The 20157-nt window shown below is 39.8% G+C and overlaps 1 protein-coding gene across 4 annotated transcripts in view; it reads left to right on the top strand.

Annotated features, from left to right (window-relative positions):
* Positions 1–20157, top strand: part of LOC149192347 (ARM repeat superfamily protein) — a 336187-nt gene that overhangs the window by 131745 nt on the left and 184285 nt on the right. For all 4 annotated transcript variants that reach the window (XM_089404557.1, XM_089404556.1, XM_089404558.1 and 1 more), the window contains exons 7-8: positions 4256–4383; positions 4503–4635. In XM_089404557.1, coding sequence (XP_089260683.1) covers positions 4256–4383; positions 4503–4635 — 261 coding nt within the window. The remainder of the gene's footprint in view (positions 1–4255; positions 4384–4502; positions 4636–20157) is intronic.

Here is a 20157-nt window from a genome sequence, read left to right as displayed (position 1 = left end):
CGAATTTTCACAATACTTTGGGTATCTGAGGTGGAGTATGTACGTCGGTGAGGTGGTGTGGTGTCCCATGGAATGCTTCCCAGCATTGTGCTTTGATCTTGTGAAATATAGAGTGTACCTGTCAAGGCCTTGGTAATGTAACAATGCTGGCTATGAATATATTTTGATGCTTATAAATCTGGATCCCTTCCTATGAGAATATTTCAACTTGAGATAGACTTATTGAGTCATTATGAATATCTCCGTTGTTAAGAGGGAGTGTTGGAAAAGTAACTAGGTTCAGTCGTCATATATATCTTTGTACTTGTATCAATTCGTATTTTTATGTAAAAGAAGAAAAATAATTCTACTTAAGCATGGGTTTCATGCTCCATTTAATGGTCTTCTAGGTCAACCCTGCATTTCATGCTCCTAGGATTTTTCATGAGTCAAAAGGATTATTGTCATATGTAAAAGAACCTTTGGGCAATTCGTATCAAGAAAGAAACATTATTTTTAGTCTATAAAGTCAATTTTGACTCCCAAGACCACATCGGCCTTGCCAAGGAGAAGTTGGCTAATTTGACCTCTTAAAAGTTGTATATATAGCCAGAGGCTTTGACCTATTGAAGCACACATTACACAAGTTTGATTTGCAATAAGACAAGAAGAAAGAAGAGCGAAAAAGTCAAGAAGAAGAAGGAAAAAGTCGAAGCAAGGAAGAAGGCTTAAAAATATATCTTTTCTGTCCTCATGTGCGAGCGGATTGGGGTTTTCTGTGTGAGTTGTAGGGACCGAAGTTGCAGGTTGAATTGCAGACCTGGAGGTGCAAAACCGAGACTTTTACTAAAGTAGGTTGTGAAGAGGTTGACTTTCGTTGACTTTGGTAGACGTCGTCTTATTTGGAGGGTTGACTTGGGGCTTGAGGAAGTCTTGGATTTGGTATTTGGGTCTTGGAGGTCTCATTTTGATCTGATTCTATAAGAAAAGGATTGTTCGGGTTTTCCCTAGTTGTGGGGTTTTGCCCTAGCGTGGAGCCTATATCTTGTGTTTTGTGATCTTCATGTTTTGATAATTGCTTGATGAAGAAGTAAAACATAATAATAAAATGCCAACAAATATCACAAGTAATTATCAAGTAAGGAAAATCAATATTAATCTACAAATGCCTTGATTTTCCAATATCAGAGAGATTTTCACCCATAGATCTCAGTTCCTGCACTGCATGCCTCGAGTTGGGACAACCAGGACAATCACCTCATTCTTTCATGTAGATTTGTTAGATCAAAGCCTTAAGCAGTGGGAAGAAATTTAGGGTGTACCAGACCAGTGTTGCGGGGGAGCGCCCCCCCCCCCCCCCCCCCCCCCCCCCCCCCCCCCCCCCCCCCTCGCTCCCGCTCCCGATCCGCGCTCCGGGCGGGAGCGGGTTGGGAGCGCGCTCCCTAAAAAAAATTTCGCTCCCTGCCTTTTCGGGAGCGTTTTGCCTTTTTTGCATTTTTTTTTTTGTAGTAATGTTCGAAATGCAATTTTTTTTGAAAGAAACAAATAGTTTTTGAGTGGGGCAACTTAATGATCAAGTCTAGGCCCTAGTATTGATATGCTATTCATGGTAATGTTAAATTCTTAAAGTAAAAGTGACATTTTCTTTAATTTTCATTTTCATCCTTTTACTTAAATTTTTAACATTACCATGAAATGACTCAAGATGTTTGAGAGTGGTTTCGTCCTCATTGGATTTCATATGGAGAAAGTAGAATTTTAGATTTCATTCAAAATCCAGCAGACTTATCAGTTTTTCAGGATTTCAGGATTGGGGGATTGCAATGTTTCCATTGAATTTTGTCATGTATTAGGGTATGGAACTCATATTTAATCAAGAGTACCAATCCCTCTATGTACCTTGATGTTAGTGACATTGGTTGTCGAACTCCTCTATCATGACCCTTCTAAAAATGTACGCATCACTCAAACAAAATCTTGACTTGACATGCTATGCTTTTTCTATCTTATGTTAATGCTTAGAGGGTGATATTAATGACAAAGATCCCTATACAGATACAAAGGTAATGACAAAGATACCTCTGGATATTAATGCTTGGAGGGTGATATTAATGACAAAGATCCTGATTTTGCAACAAGACTAAAAAATTAGACATTTCTCGTGGTGGCAAGAGGCCCAAGCATAAGAAATAGATAATAGATTTACTTCTCTTCTCTAGTTTCTAGTAGCTTTTATAACTATTGACTCTTTCATATTTATTATGATATTTTTTTAAACAATATATGACAATTTAAGTTTGAAGTTGGCAATTATAACTCATTAGTAATGAATTATGAATATGATGCTTCATGAAAGTTGAAAGTTGTTTCATTTCGTTTCATTTTATAACATTTCATTTCATGTTAGATATTATTTGTTGTAATGGTTACACTTAGCTTACAAGTACAACTTTGGTGATCAATGATGATAAATGTTATATATTGAATTTTGAAAGCTTGAAACTTTAAGATTGATGAATCATGAGACTCAATATGTTGTATGTTACTAACTTGCGGACGTGGTTGATGAAGATTATAAATTCTAGATGATTGTTGTTATATGGTTCAATCTATGCTTTTTTATGTTTTTTATATCTAATTCATCATTCTACATGTTTTTGTTGACATATATGTATCAAAAATTAAAAAATATAAAAAATATATATATTTTTAAAAAATCGCTCCGGGATTCGCTCCCAAACCGGGAGCTTCTGAAAATGGTCGCTCCCGCTCCCGCTTCCGCTCCCGCTTCCGCTCCCGCTTCCGCTCCCGCTCCCCGCTTCCGCTCCCACTCCCAAGTAACATTGTACCAGACAATAGAAGGGTGAGATCTCAGATCTCTTCTCTGTGTCCTCCTCCAAGGGATCAATGGATACCATTGAGACTAGTTCAGTGATGTTGAGCTGTGCATCAGTTCGCATGCCCTTAGAACGTTAGAGGAACCAATTCCAGATAGTTCTAGAGCAGGGTGACCCCAATTCATTCGATTACCTCTTAGTTCCATTGGAGTGGCTAAAGATCTATTTAGAGTTTTTTGTTTATTTCAAGCTCAGATGCTAGGAGTATCCCTCATTTCTACATCTACCCCAAGATCATACGGTCGGACCCATTGCTAGTTCTAGGGGACTTCGACAAGGAGCCAATGCCTAATTTGCCTCCCTCACCATCGACCATCAGACTCAAAATCCCTTGACATCTTTAGCTCCATCGCCAAATCCTCCTATCTCACTCATTATTTTTTGGTAGACTATTGTTTATTTTGTATTAGGCCACTATCTTCAATATGTGTGTCGTGGCAGCACTATCACTTGTTTCTTTCTTTCCTTATGTTATTTTCAGCATTTTCTAGGAAGTGTGCTTGCACTCCCACATTGGTTTCATACTGGTTGTATTCTCTTCAGTCCCATAGACCTACTTTTGGGGTCATTTGTTGGACATTAATGAAAATATCTTCTCATATCTTATCTCATTCTTTGGGCCGATTATGGGCAAATTCAACTCCACATGGGTTGTTTAATATTTATTAGTAGTCTGATCTTTCTGTTGAGTGTTTATTGACTGGCCTTGACTATATATTGTCTCCAAGATTTTGCAGTCAATACAAAAGAATCTCTCTATGGTCAGTTCTTTATTGGCTTCGCCCTGCTTGCTCTTGGCCATCAGACTTAGGAGACCTTGACATCATTGACCTTATTGTTTGATCTCTCTCTCTCTCTCTCTCTTTCTCTCTCTTTATAGGTTCTTGAGTTGTCCAAATTCACTTATTATTTTGTAACATCATACCCTTGTCACGATTTTATACATATGTTCTGATGTTATACCTATGTAGGCTTCTTTCTTTATATTATTTTTGGAATTTATAGGAGTTCGGCTTGCACTCCCACTTTGTATTCATACTGATTGTACTCTTCAGTCCCATTGACCTACTTTTGTGGTCATCCATCTAATATTAATATAATTATCTTATCTTATTATCACTAGCAACAATTTTAAGTGATTGAGGTCCCTGTTTCTCTTAGCTTGGTCAGGTCAGTAGTATGGCATATTGCTTGTCACACAGGTTGCAATCCATCCGATTGTTGTTAATTAAATATCTCCATTTCAAAATTTCACAAACTGCATGATTAGTACCAACCTTATTGTTTGGGGAGTCAGTTGAATTGGCTTATCTAGTTATTATCTGGAAAGGATGATCATGATCCGAAATTCAGTTGGTTGGTTGTTTGTTTGTTTGCAGGAGTGTTTGTTTGCATTAGCTTGTGATGATTGGGAATCTGTGGCTTCAACTGCTCAGAAATTTCTTGTCTTATTCCTATCCGATGGGAGATTTATGCAAGGAAATGAACTAAATGAAGTTTTCAACAGGTGTTTTGTATCCAAGGAAAATTGTTATTTTTCTATGATATATAAACCTTGTGATTTAGAAATATAATCTGTTCGTTGCATGTTTTAGGACTTAATATCTCCTTGCATTTTCATGTCAGGCTTATCGACAGATTACCAAAATCAATATTTACAGGAGATGAAACTGTGGCATTAATACATGCTCGTAGATTGCTCTCAGCCATGTATTTTGCTGGTCCTGAGGGTGTGAGCTCTCATCTTTTTCACTCACCGGTAAGTGGTCATCTGCCCCATGATATTTCAGATGTGTAAAGGATTGAAACTGTTGCTCTATTTGCTAAAAGTTTGTTCTCAATTCGTGTCAAATGAAAATATGCATTATAGGAGTAGTGTACTTAATATATATCCTTTTTTCCCATGTTGCCATGCTCCCACCCTCCAGCCCATAGGTGAGAATGAGATTGTTTGTACATTGCCAGCCCCGACAAAAAATTGGCTCACAAAGAGTGAACAAGTCACAAGTGGGATTTGAACCTTGGCGTGGAGGACAACAATCTCTTCTCTCTACCATTTAAGCCAGACCCAATTGATTAATCAACATATACTTTAAAAATGAACATGGGCATTGCACCACCAGCTTTCACAAGCTATCTTATCATACTTCCATCTCTAGTGTCCAGGGTCTTAAAACACAGGTTTACCATATTTTTCGTAAATGGCTATGCGCAAGATGATTAGCAAGAAAAAAGTGTGAACTTTTAAGGTGTGTTTGATAGGATTAAAGAAAAACACATTCATTAGTTAGAAATACTGTAAGAGAATGAGAAATATTTTGCATATCTTGTCACTGTAATGTGTTCATTCCTCATAAGTTCTATAAAAAGCATTGAAGGCTTTTCAGAGCAAGAAGTGAAATGCATGGCCTTGAGATGGCAGAGATAATGAGAAATAGTTGGAAAAAGAAGGAATACTGCCTCAAGCAGGTGACCATTAAAACTATGTTGTACTGGTTTTTTGGGAAAGGGGTGTACCAGTAACCCTACCTACCACTCTCTTGCAACAATAAGGGCCGTGGAAGGGTGCTGCTGGCATATTTAACTCAAAGTTCTTGACGCCTAACAATGTACTGGTCATTGATATTTTGTTTATCTAAGGATTTGTGGAAATAGTTATTAACATAATCATCGTGCCCAACTCTGAGAATTTTCCGATGATGTGAACTACTTGTCGATTCATTTATACAAAACCAACATATGGAAATAGTTATTAACATAATCATTGTGCCCAACTCTGAGAATTTTCCGATGATGTGAACTACTTGTCGATTCATTTATACAAAACCAACATACACACAGACATGAAAGCCACTTCATGTATCAGGATGTTCATAAACGACCTATAGCATGTATCAATATGCGCAATGAAACATGCTGCGGAAATTAAACTCTCGTTTGGGTCGACAATGGTTAAATACCGACGAGGATATACATGTATACAACCATATAAATGTAACCCAGTGGGTCGATGGGCTCGACGATGGTTTAATACCAACGGGGTATATATATATATATATATATATTGTTGATTTTTGGTAGCATCGGATGTGCTCTAAGTCTCAAAATTTGTAGGGAGGTTTAGACACATGCATTCTCCAATACCCAGAAGTCGTTTTGGGAAATTCCACCCAGAGAAAGTTTTATAAAAATAATTAATTATTTTTAATGGGTGCCCAAGTCTAAACTTAGGAAATTAAAATAATTATAGAGTATTAATGTAATTGTGGGTGAAAATTCTAGAAGAAGATGAGGATCAAGCCAAAATGATCTAAGCCATTGATATGATCTAATCTGGGCCGTTGATTGATTAGCGAGAGGATTATAAGAAGAAGCTTGATGGGCACTTGGAGAACACATCGAGTGAAGATCAAAAGATCGATTTTCTGAAGCAGAGTAGCTGCCGGAGAGAATTTCGAAGTGATATTTTGCAGTGAGGGGCAGAGATAGTAGCTGGTGAGGAGTTTTCCTGGTCCAGAGAGTACAAGACAAAGAAGACAAAACGACGTCCAGGGAGAGGCTGACGCTGGCCCACGCAGTGGCAGTGCAGAGCCTAGAGGGAGATCGAATTCTTGTTGAGGAAATCGAGTTTCAAAAGTCGGGAGCCGGGGTGTGAGACCAGGAGGTTGGAAATCGAAGTTTTTGGCTAGCAGAGGGTCCGAAGGAGGAGCAACGCAGTCCCTAGCAGAGGTGATGCAGAGACTGCGTGGGGTTGACGCAGTTCTGCGCAAAAGGGACGCATAGCCTTTGTTTCAGTGAGATCAGAGTCTGAGTCTTCGAGTGACAGGATGAGAGCATCTCACTACTTGTTTTGTCCAATTTCTCTCTGTATAGGATAGCCAGTTGGGCATCCAACGAATTGTACTTAGAATTATTACTGCATTATAATAAAACCCTCAGCTGCACCGATTTTCTCATATTGGGTTTTTCTGGGGACATTTGTCTAAAACAACTGTGTAGATGTGTTGTTTATTTCTTTCTTGTTCAATTTCTTGTTTCCGCATATAATAATTAAAGAGTGAAGGCTGCAGTGTATTTACTTTGATATTTACAGTAGAACACCGTAAATAGCTTGAATGTATTAACAAGTAGGAGGAGTAACATCAGTTTACTGCAGTAGGGATTTCGACCTAGGAATTTTCACATATATAGATACACATACATACATACAACCATATAAGCGTATAGTTGGTCGACACCTTTGTCTAGGCTGATGATGGTTTAATACCAGCAGGGATATATATGTACAACCATATAAATGTAGCCCAATTGCTCGAGGGCCCAATGATGGTTTAATACCCACAGGGATATACATATATACAACCATATAAACGTAACCCAACTGGTCGACGACTTGGTGATGGTTAGATAGCCACGGGGATATACATATATACAACCACATAAGCCTAACCTAGCTGTTTGACACCTCTCTCTGGGTCGATGTTAATATTCAAAACAAATGTAAACACAAACGATGATATGTTATAAAACATAAGCACATTGCCTTCGTAACTTGCCTGGACGACGAGGATGTATACAAGGTTGATAAACCAAAAGGGTATTTGTCGAGATCCTTGGCCTGTGCTGACAGGAATGTATACAACACAAATGAACATAAAGGGTATTCATTGAGATCCTTGTCCTAGGCCGACAATACTGTACACAACACATATGAACAAAAGGTATTCGTCGAAAACCTTGTCCTGGACTGATGGGAATGTATTTAATGCATATAAACAGATTGTAAACATTGATACTTCTGTTCTAGGTTGAGCTAACATATACCCATGCATGTCGCATCAAAACTTATGAACATTGAATCACCTAAGAAGTCTAGGAACTAGGTTAATTATATCAAGGTCAAACTTTTCCGAGGTTACTTGCGACATTCACATCTGTTAACTCGATAACATTAAAATATGTGCCAAAATTTATAGCCTATACATAACGAAAATACCATTTTAATACAGGTATGGCTGACTCGTTTATGCATACACCCCTGCTCGTGCAACTTGCACATGTAATGATATTCCACACAAATGGTTTTCATTAAAATTAGAAATTTATAACGATATTACTGGATTCTGATAGTTAAAATTTGATTTGTCAACATAAATCAACGTGCCCAAAATTTAAGACATTGCCATTCCCAACGTATTTCACACAACAAGATAATTACTTGAAAATTCAATGTGGAGAAGTAATGGTCGGTTAGGTTACTTATTTGTGCAAATAAAGTCCCATAGGAAACTGGAGAAGGACATCATGTTTTCCTCCCAACTGTAGGGAGTGACGTAGTTCAGTCTCGTAACTTGCCACCCTCGTGCCAGGTCCAGAGTCTGAGAGTTAGAAATTATCTGGCATTTCACCTATTGAGCTATAGGAATGATGTCAGTTGTTGGTGATTTATCACCCAGGGACAAGCACAGTGGTTTATCAACCGTAGCAAGCGCCAATGTTCATTAGTCCCGGCAAGCATCGGTGACTCTTGTACAGGTGGTTTTTCAACTGGAGGCAAGCATTGTTGTTTATTAGCGGTAGCAAGCACTAATTGTTTGTCATCTCCTAGCAAGCACCAGTAGTTTGTCATCTCCTAGCAAGCACCCAATACATTAATTACACCTCACTCCATGCTCAAGCTTGGCAATACTAGATAAGGGCGAAGAAATGTACAATGACAATAAAGTGCGATGGATGCTCCTTGTGAGTTGTTCACTGTGTAGGGTCTTTTTGTCATGAATTCTTCTTCAATACTTAAAATCAAACCCCCGGTTACAATTGCTCATGTGTATATATATTTGCCTGAGTTGCCTCTCGAGTGTGGCTGACAGGGCACACTCTACCCTTGCACTACCTTCTTGAATATGTAACCTCTTCAATTCACAAGTAGGCACCTATTTGGAATGGCACCACCTTTGCATTAATGCCTAGGTTAGATTCTAGTGACTCCTTCAGTCCTAGGGGTTGACATTAAATTAGACGGGATGGTTATGGCGGTTCATGTCAGCCCCGCCCCCTCAGACTCTAGCTTGTGTCCTTGCTTGAATTTTATTAATCAAATAAATATTTAATTACTAATATTATAATTATTAGTTAATTAACAATTATAACATTAAAATTTAATTAAAAACTCTAATCCATAGTTAATTCATTTCAAGCATAAATATATGCCCATTTTAAAGTGGCATTAATTAGTGTTGAAACATGATTAATATTAAATAAAGTATTCACACAAATTGGCACCATGATCGAAATAAGAATGAATTCCACGAGTTATGAATTTTATTATATTAAAACGAAGTTTTTGCCAATAATCAAGTATTGTGCTAAGATGCTCAATTACACAAAAATGTTTATAAAGATCATAATTAATGCAGGGGTGTTACAAACCCTACCCCCTTAAGGGGACACCCTCTCTGGTGTTCTTACAAAACTGGAAAAGGTAACAAAACAAAATTTGAGCTTTATAAAACTTTTTTTTACATAATTATGTATTGAACAAAAAAGGGTACAATGCTTTCATTTGCTCTGCATGCTCCCAGGTTCCCTCATCGGGTCCAAAGTGCTTCCATTACACCTTGACCTGCTCTATCATTCGGTGATAAAGTACGGTCTGCCTTTGGTCCAAGATACACAAAGGTTTAGGTTGAAACTCTCCATCGGGCTCCACCTGTATCACAGACCAATCGATCACATGATTAGAATCACACACATACTTTTTCAATGAGTATATGTGGAACACATCATGTGTATTTATGGTGGGAAGCAAGGCTAGTCTATAAACCATTGCTCCCACTCCAAAATCTGAAATGGTCTGCAAAACCTGGGTGCCAACTTAGTATAAACCTCACTTTCAGTGAGCTATTTCTTGGTTTAATTCGAAGATACACATGATCTCCCACTTGAAATTCCCTATGCGTTCTCTATTGGTTTGCATAGATCTTTTGTCTGTCTTGTGTTGCCTTAAAATTTTTCCTGATACAAATAACTTCTTGTTCTATCTCCTTTAGTGCATTAGGTTTGAGAGTTACCTTGTTCACTAGGTCATCCCTATTAGTTTTTGTAGCATTAGATGTGTTCTAGCCACGAAATTTGGTGGAGAGGCTAGAATACATGACATCTCCAAAATCTAGAAGTCATTTATGGAAATTCCGCCTAGAAGTGTCTCATTTAGAATATTAACTGATATATAAATATTTCCTAAGTCTAAACTTAGGGAATATGGTTAATTAATCAGTATTAATTGAGATAAGTTGAGAATCATCTAGAAACTCACACGAATCGATCTAGAGATGATCCTAGCCATTGATTAAGTTTTAATCTTAGCAGTTGGTGCTCCAACAGTGGATTATAAGAGGAGATCGATGTGCTGATGGAGAACACACCAGAGTAGATACTTAGTTGCCCAGGTAGTTTGATTTTCTCAGTGGTAGTAGCTCAGCAGAGAATATAGAGTCAGAGGGTGAGTAGCAGGTGGAAGAGGAGGGAAACAACATTCTAGGAGGAAGGTTTCCAGTCTTCGGAAGAGGTAAAGGAAGGAAGGCCGAAATTCTCAAGGGCCAGCGTAAGCTCTGCATAGAGGGGTGATGCAGGGGGCTCAGTGCAGAGGATGGGGAGGTAATTTTGGAGGCAAAAAATAGTTGTGGGGTGAGAGAAAATTCCTCACTAGATTTTGCCAGTATTTTCCTCAGATTAGATTGCAGTTGAGCATCTAAAATATTGTACTCAGAATTGCTGTTGAAGAATAATAATAAAATCCTCATCTACTGCACCGGTTTTCCCGCATTGTGTTTTTCTGGGGACAATTGTCCAAAAATAACTGTCAAAATTCTTATGTGTGTGCTAGAATTTCTCAGTTTCCAGTATTTTATTTTCCGCAGTATTTTTATGGTGAAAACTGTAGTTGTGATTTTATTTGTTGTTTGCCGTAGCAAAGAAACTGCATAATTAAATTTTCAGTTGGAAGAATAATTTCTAGTAGCTACAGTAGATAAAATTTCACATTGTATCAGAGCACAATTGATTATTCGGAGAGCTCAGAAGCGAAAAGAAGGAATTTTTCTGCTCAGTGTAGGCAACAGGCTGAAATTCCCAAGGGGCAGCACAGTCCTTTTGGCAGAAGGTCGAATTGCTCGAGAAGACTGATATTTTTTCTGAGAGGGGCAGAAAAATTCGATCCTTCCAGAGAAAGTGATTCCAAAGGCAAAGGGAGCAACTCAAATTTTCTCATTGAGTAGATCTCTAGCTGGGCGCAGAGGGTTTTTGCAGCAATTCGCTAGAGAAGAGCCATCGTCGGGGTGGAAAAGATGAACAACACACTATAAATTCTTCAACACAATCATGGATAGAACTAATATTCAAGAGACTTCAGATTTGTCTTCCAGATTGGAGGACGAATTTGCTTGCTTATCAGGATCAACTTCACAAGGTGTCTGGTATATAGACAATGGGGCATCAACTCACATGACAGGGGTTATGTAATATTTATCTAGCTAGAAGGAGGAGCAGATGGACTTCCAGATTACTATGGGAAACTGAACAAAATGTACTCTATTAGGGAGAGGTACAATAGATTTTTAGAGGGAGTAGGAGTAAGCACCAACGCTATAAATGTATTGCATGTGTCAGGATTGGGTATGAACTTGATTTTAGTATCCTAGTTACAGGATAAGGGGTATGATATTCACCTCATAGGGAAGAAAGTGTATGTCAAACACTCGAGCTGGAAAAAGTTAAGACAAATTGGAGTTTTAAGTAACAGATTATACTGGTTATAGATCGATTCTCTAATGGGACTGATAGGCAATGACAGTAGCAGTGGGAAGGAGTTGAATGAGTTATGGCATAGGAGAATCGGACATCTACGCCATGGAGCACTCAGGATGCTCAGAGAAACAGTAACAGGGGTTCCAATGTTGAAGAATCAAGGGCAATTAGGTGTAGTGTGATTCTTCTTGACTTGATAACAGTTTGTGGAGTCTTTTTATTTTTCTTGTTAGCTTAATCTTCTTCTTCTTCTTATTAATACATGTGTGTGTACTTCATCAAACTACTACCAAAAACATAAGAACAAGAACACAAGATGTTGGCTCTCTGCCAGGGCCAAAACCTCTCTTGTCTTGAGAGGAAAACCCTTTGGTAAATTTCTCTTATTGAAGCTTCGTATTGATCAAAGCCAAACCCTAGACCCTTTTGTAGAATGTCCTCCAAGTACAAGTCAAGTCCTTTCTCCTTTCTGCACTTTGTTCCCCGACACTTCCTTCTTTTGGCACTTTGTTCCCCGACACTTCGTCCTCCTTCTTCTGACACTTTGTTCTTCTTTCAACTGTTGGTAAACCTTGTTATACTTGCTCTAGAAGAGACACTTATTCTTGGTCTATGATGAGACTCCTTCCTTGTGATGATCCCTTCCTTCCTCTTGACCAAATGAGCTTCTTCCTTGAGGTATAGGTACAGATTGGTATGACTGTTCTGCAGCGCTAATTTCTCCCACGTGTGGGAGGTTTACTTAATGTTGTAGGCCCTTCTCTCCTTCGCTTGAGTACCCTTCTTCTACGCTTGAGTAGGAGGCCTTGTAGGCCTAGTTTTAACCCCAAACAATGAGAGATAGTTGACTGTGAGTTGCTGCTGTCATAACTGCAGGGACAACCCTCCTTTTCTTGCACGTGTGGCTGTAACTAGCCTTAGAACAAACTTCCAAGGCTCAGTATTTCTTCCTCTTTCACTGCACTAGAGGCTCATTTCCTTTGCTCTTTTCCACCCTTTTCTTGTCCCTTTACTTCGCTGATTTCAGAGGTACTTGCTTGACGTTATGAGGGAGTGGACAACCTCTATATATAGAGGACTGCCCCTCCTTGAGGCTGACTTGTAGGCCGACTAGAAGACTGCAGGCCGACTTGACATATATAGCTCAGATTGCTTCTTTGGTGGTGTCACATGCTTGGAGGAGACTTGACTTTGCTTGGAGGGATATTCTTTGACTCTTATGCAAACATATACATGGTGTAACATGCCCTTAAGGTCTTCAAGGATTTCTTTTGACTATTTGACTTAGTGATGATAATATCAGCGAGATATCACCGAATATTGGAAATATCGCAATATTTTCGGCGAGCTGAAATATTGCTGAGAAAATATCGTGATATTTTGGCTTGCCGATATCTCAGCAAAATATCGCGCGACGATATAAAATATCACTGAGCAGGCTAGGCCGCGACTAGGAAAAGGGAAATTTGCCTTTTTTTTCCTCATTTCTGTTTCTGAGTGTTGGAGAAGGAAGGGGAAGAGTTTTGTGGTGGTTGTCAAGGAGGGATTGAGGATCAAACAACGATTATCACCACCGACTAAGATTTTTTTGTGGATCAAAGATTGAAGAACAATTCGACAAACTTCATTTCTTCCATTAACAGGTATGTTCTTAAAACCCCGATGTTAATGATTTTTTCATAATTTAGGGTTATGCTTGCTTGCCTCTTTGCCTACCAACATTTTGTTTCTTTGTTTTTTTTCCATTTGCTATGATTTTCATGCCCATGAGCCAATGCAAGGGTTTTCTCCATATTTGGACACCAAGCTTCATTTTTTTTTCAACTTTCTTATGCATCCGCTTATTGCCATTTTTCATTCACATTGCAAATAATGTAGTAAATTTTTTTAAATGAGGTGGTTATTACTTATTATTTTTTGTGTTGGGGGGTTTAATGCCAATTTTTTGTTTTTTTTGTGCCCTAGGTTTGAATTAGTTCACTACAAATGTGAAATATGCCAAAAGCCTTGGACCCATTTTGGGAGTATGGGGAGCCTTTTGGTGGGGCAAATCAGGCATATCTATCATGCAAATTGTGTGGGACAAAGATGTCAGGAGGGGTTACGTGATTGAAATACCATCTGGCTACACTCCCTGCACATGATGCAGATGTAATGCTTTGAATGGTTTCTAGTGCAGAGGTTATACAAAAAGCTCTTGAAGCATCTGAACAAGACAAAAAGATAGCTGCTAGGGAGAGGGCACTGGTCTCAGATAGATAGCTACTAGTTTTATTTGTTTTGCTATATAAAAGTTTATAACTCATGATGATGAGGTACTTTTATATATGTGATGTTATTTTGTATTGGTTCTCCACATTTGAGTCCTTGATTGGACAATTATCAGTGATGAGCAGGATTTGGTATCGCCTTTCGTGTATCATTTTTGTTTGACATCATATATATTAGTGCTTTCTTCATATTTATGTGCCAATGTGTTTAGTTCATGTTGTTATTGCTTTATATGCTTAAAAATATGAAAAAAATGAATATATTATGCATTTTTTATGCTTGCCGATATTTGCCAATATTTTCACCGATATTGCCGATAAGATGTTTTGTGGACCCTCGTCGATATTTTGCCGACACCAATATTATCAACACTGATTTGACTCACCTATATCACTTTAACATGTGCCAGACCTATTTTAATGAGCAAGAAACTCGTCAACATATATTATAAAAATAATATATCTTTTCTTGAATAAATACAAATATCAAAAGTACATTTATGAAGATCGAACCTAGTTACATTTCCTTCAGCATCCAAAACTTGGCACGAAACACGATGATGTGTGCAAAGGATGCGTACTTGGGAAGTATGCTAAGGCAACATTTCCAAGAAGTGACAGTAGAGCTGATGGTGTGTTAGGACTTATACATTCAAATATTTGTGGCCCAATGTCCACTAGAGCTCTCAGCAGTGTTGAATATGTCGTCACCTTTATTGATGACCTTTCCAGAAAAACCTGGATCTACTTATTGAAGCCCAAAGATGAGGTCTTCGATCGTTTCAGAGAGTTTAAAGCTCTCGTGGAGAATGCCCTTGGAAGAAGATCAAGATGCTTCTCTTAGATAATGGTGGATAATATATTGATAAAGAATTCACATATTTATGTGCGAAGGAAGTTATCAAGAGAGAATGGACAACTCCATATAATCCATAACAGAATGGTGTAGCGGAGCAGAAAAACAGAACCATTGTTGGAGCTGCAAAGGCTATGTTATATGACCAAGATCTACCCATATTTCTATGGGTAGAGGCATGTAACACAACAATATATATTCAGAACAAGACTCCTCATAGAGCATTGGGGAAGAAAACGCCAAAAGGAGTCTTCACAGGGAAGAAACCAAAAGTTAGCCACTTCAGAATTTTTGGCAGCATTGCTTATTGCCACATGCCAGATGATAAACGTACCAAACTGGATTAGACTGCAGAGAAGGGGTTCTTCGTTGGGTACAACGAAACCTCAAAGGCATACATAATCTACATTCCTAGCAATAGGAAGATTGTAGTAAGGCAAGACGTGAAGTTCATGGAGGACCGAGCTTTTAGGAGATCTAGTGAGATGCCTGCAGGTGATCAGAATCAGTCAGCGAAAGCTAATTTGGTCCAGCAGCAAGGGCAGCCAAGGGGACAGTCACAAGGATAGAGTACTTTGATCAGTACCAACATTTCCTTAGGTCCAGGAAATCCGGGGAGTTCTCAGCAGGTGGAGCAGCAGAAGCAAGATGAGGAGGAGATGGTTGAACCTCCCACGACTAGTGGTCGAGCCAGCAGAGAGGTTCGTCAGACATGAGAGATGCATAGGAGTTTATTGGAACTCCTAGGACGAACGAAAGACAATGCAGACAACCTGACAGGTACCAAACATTAGTAGCTCAGGTTGTAGAACCTTCCAGCTTTCAGGAGGCCGCACAACATCAGGTATGGGTAGATGCCATGGTAGAAGAGTATAGCTCTATCACGACAAATGATGTTTGGGAGGTAGTGCCAAGGCTAGATGAAAGATCAGTTGTAGGTTCTAGATGGATCTACAAGATCGAATATGTTGCAAACGATAGTGTGGAGAAATACAAAACTAGGTTCGTGGCAAAGGGGTATGCACAAAGAGAAGGGATCGATTATGAGGAGAGCTTCTCCCCAGTTGCCAGATACACTTCTATCCGTCAGTGAACGGGGTGATAGAGGAAGAAGTGTACATAGAACAGCCAGAGGGTTTCAAGACACATGAGAGGCACACTCATGTGTGCAAACTGAAGAAAGATCTATATGGACTCAAGCAAAGCTCCCAAGGTATGCTATGGTAGGATTGATAGCTACTTGCAGAAGATCTGATTCGTCAAGAGTGACGCAGATCCCAACCTTTACTATTTGATGGTAGAGGGTGAGCCACTCATTCTAGTCTTATATGTGGATGATCTCTTTTTGACAGGATCATCAGGGCTCATAGAGGACTGCAAGAGGAACCTAGCAGCAGAGTTTGACATGAAGGATTTGGGGTCGATGCAGTATTTCCTAGGATTGGAAGTATAGCAGAAGAATGGGGAGATCTTCCTTGGACACGGAAGATACGTTACAAATATTCTGAAGAGGTTCAGAATGCAGGATTGCATACCCATGTCTACACCCATGATCACCAACTGGAAGAAGATAGATGCATTAGATGACAAGGATGTCGACCCCACCTTGTATAGACAACTTATTGGATCTCTCATGTAGCGAGGCACATTTTGAGGGTATGTGAATGGCGCAGTTGAGTATGGGTTAAGATATACCTGAGGAGATTATGTCAAATTATGTGGATTGGGCAGGCAGTTTAGTGGATAGGAAAAGTACCTCCGGGTACTGTTTCAGAAGAATGGGGAGATCTTCCTTGGACAAGGAAGATACGCTACAAATATACTGAAGAGGTTCAGAATACATGATTGTTATTTTTTGTAGCATCGGATGTGTTCTAGCCATGAAATTTGGTGGAGAGGCTAGAATACATGAGATCTCCAAAACCCAGAATCGTTTCTAGAAATTCCGCCTAGAAGTGTGTCAATTATATTATTACCCGATTTTTAAATATTTTCTAAGTCTAAACTTAGGAAATATGTTTAATTAATCAGTATCAGTGATGCGGGGGAGCGGCCCCCCCCCCTACGAACCCGCTCCCGAAGCGCGCTCCGGGCGGGAGCGGCTCGGGAGCGGGTCGGGAGCGCGCTCCCCAAATCGCTCCCGGACGGGAGCGATTTTCGGGAGCGCGCTCCCGTAAAAAAATTTGCGCTCCTTGGTCTGTGAGGGAGCGCTTCAGGGAGCGATCGCTCCCGCGCTCCCGGAGCGCTTTTTAATGCCCGGGAGCGATCGCTCCCTGATCGCTCCCGGGCATTAAAAAACGCTCCGGGAGCGAATTTTAAATTTCCGAGCGCGATTCAGCGGAAAAAAAATCCGCGGACCCGAAAAAAACAAAAAATTAAACAAATTTTTTTGGATTTATAAGCCCAATGGGCCAAAACAAAATCATTCTAATGAGATTGAGGTTGAGTTTGAGAGCAAAGGAGCAAGGAGCAAGAGCTGAGGAGCAAGGAGCCAGAGCTGAGGAGCGAGGAGCAAGTGCAGAGGAGCGAGGAGCAAGCTTGCAGAGGTAAGTAACTTAATCATTTAGTTAGTTTAGCTGGTTAGGTAGTTAATTTGGTTAGTTTCATTTACCTGTTTGAGTTTAAAGATCATTAATTTAAATTAAATTAATAAATTAAATGAATTAATCCCAATAAACTAAATTAATTTGCAGATTCAAGACTCAAACCCTACAAACATCAAACACGATGGACCTGAGCATTTTTATTGGCATTTTCCTCTTCCTGGTCCCCTTTCTGGTTATTATGGTGGTGGAGAGTAGGAAACGGAGGGGGCCTGAAACTGAAGAGGTGGATGAAGAAGCCGGAGGAAGTCAAATAGGTGAAAACCCCAGTGAGGAGGATGTGGAGGGTGAACATGAGGGTCAAAAAACTAAACAAGACCAAACTCCATTGTGGAAATATGTTCAGAGGCCTGAAACAGGGAGAGGGGGTGGAACCACTAAATTTCATTGCCCCCATTGCAACACTGATTTCACAGGCTCATACACCCGTTTGAGAAGACACCTTTGCGGGAAAAGGGCATGGGATGGAGAGAAACAAATAGGAATCAGAACTTGCGACGCGGTGTCAACAGTTGATAGAGCCAAATACATAAAGGAAGAGGAGGACGCCCAATACAAAGCAAAAAGATCAAGGGGTTTCTTTGAACCAAGCTCACAAAGAACTCCTTCAGCATCCTCCCAAGGCAGTGGATATGGACATGGAGGCTCAGGGTCATCATCTTTACGCCGTAGAACCATATCAGATTTCCTTGATGAGGGGTGTAGGAATGATGTGGATTCAAAAATTTACAGGTTCCTCTATGCAAATGGGATACCATTCAATGTTCTACGCTCACCTTATTGGCACGAAATGGTTTCTGCCATAAATGATGCCCCTAAAGGATACAAGAGCCCTGGGTATGACAAGGCAAGAACAGTTGGCCTTGATCATGAAAAAGCAAAAATATCACATTCTTTGAATAAAATGACAAGTTCTTGGACTAACAATGGGGTGTCCATTGTATCTGATGGATGGACAAATGTAAAAGGCAAGCCATTGATAAGTGTTCTTGCTGTGTCCCGAAGTGGTCCCATTTTTCTAGCTGCACATGATTACTCAGACAAGTTCAAGACCGCTATCAACATTGCAGAAGCATTGCTTGAAACAATTGAGCGTATTGGCCCATACAATGTCATCCAAGTCATCACTGATAATGCTCCTAATTGTAAGGCAGCGGGAGCAATTATTGAGGATAGATACCCGAACATATTTTGGTCTGGATGTTTGGTTCACACATTGAACCTTCTGTTGCATGATATTGTCAAAAACAAAAATGAACAATACCAATGGATTGGGGATTTGTACAAGAGAGGAAAAAAAATGATAAAATTTATTAAAAATCATAGCAATACCCATGGCCTTTTCCGCAGTCACTCGAGATTGGAGTTGCTGAAGATTGTGAGGACTAGATTTGGTAGCTATTACCTCACCTTCAGGCGCCTTTTGAAGGTAAGAGAGGGTTTAGCTAGCATGGTATCAAGTCCAAATTGGCAGGTGTTAAAGGAAAGGGCTACAAATGTAGCTGACATTGCAGGTTTTGAAACGGTGGAGGAGGCCGCTCTTGATGGGCAGTTTTGGACAGCTGTGAGACAGGTATTGGATTTCACCAAGCCAATTTATAACATGATTCGGTTTGTAGATACAGACAAACCAGTGATTGGCGAGGTGTATGAGCAAATGGATACCATGTTGGGGGAAATAAAAGACATTGTTAATAACAGAGATCCCGACTTGTACAATCTGATTCACGATTGTGTGTGTGAACGGTGGAAAAAGCTTAACCTTCCACTACATTGCTTGGCGTATATCCTTACGCCAAAATACTACTCAGATTCTTGGTTGGGCAAACCTGCAGCAGGGGGTGGTGTTAGGACCAAACCCCATTTAGATCGAGAGGTAACTAAAGGATATCTGGATACATTAGAAAAGTTGGTGCCTGACAGGGAGGAATGTGCAGCTGTGCGCCTTGAAATAGGCAGATACTTCACTGGCAGTGGTTTGTATGGTAACTTCCATGCAATGGACGACAAAGATAAATTTGATTCTCTCACATGGTGGGAAACATATGGCGGCGACGGACTTTTGCGAAAATTGGCATTGAAAGTTCTTGCACAGGTTGTAAATTCTTCTTCTGCAGAGAGGTGTTGGAGCACCTACAGTTATATACATAATGTGAAAAGAAACAGGCTCAACGAAAACCGAGCAGAAAGCTTGGTTTATGTGCACTACAATTTGAGGTTGTTGAGCCATTACTGTGATCGGGCTAATGAAGATCCCACATATAAAATTTGGGACAGTCACCCTGAGGACGACAATTTAGAGGATGGCATTGTACATATGGAAGAACTAGAAGATGAGCTTGTACGGGATGAAGCTGAAGCAGCTGCAGCAGCCATGCCACCTCCACCTCCACCATCCAGTAGCAGTTCTCGGGGCCCGAGTCTTGTTCCATTGCTGTCGCCACCTCCATCGACACCCTCGCGTGGAGGCTCTAGTTCTGGTCGTCGGTCTGGGAGGGAGACTCCTAGAAGACCGCCAAGACCTACTTATACTCCTGGAGACTCTCGTGGCAAGGGCCACTTGTAGATTTACAGTTTACTTGTCTTTTTTAGTTTCTATTAGACTTGTCACTTTAGTTTTCATAACTGTTCACTGTTCAGTGTTGAGTTTTGAGTCCTTGACTCTTGACTCTTGACTCTTTCATATCATTATGACATTATGATATTTTTTGTAAACATTATATCACTGTGACAATGAAAATTTGAAG

Source organism: Pinus tabuliformis, chromosome 2_2, assembly GCF_031772625.1.
Source record: "Pinus tabuliformis cultivar Carrire ecotype Pingquan chromosome 2_2, CPIR1, whole genome shotgun sequence".
Lineage (NCBI taxonomy): Eukaryota > Viridiplantae > Streptophyta > Pinopsida > Pinales > Pinaceae > Pinus > Pinus tabuliformis.
The sequence above is the reverse complement of the archived record's forward strand: the minus strand, read 5'-3'. Positions and strand labels throughout refer to the sequence as shown.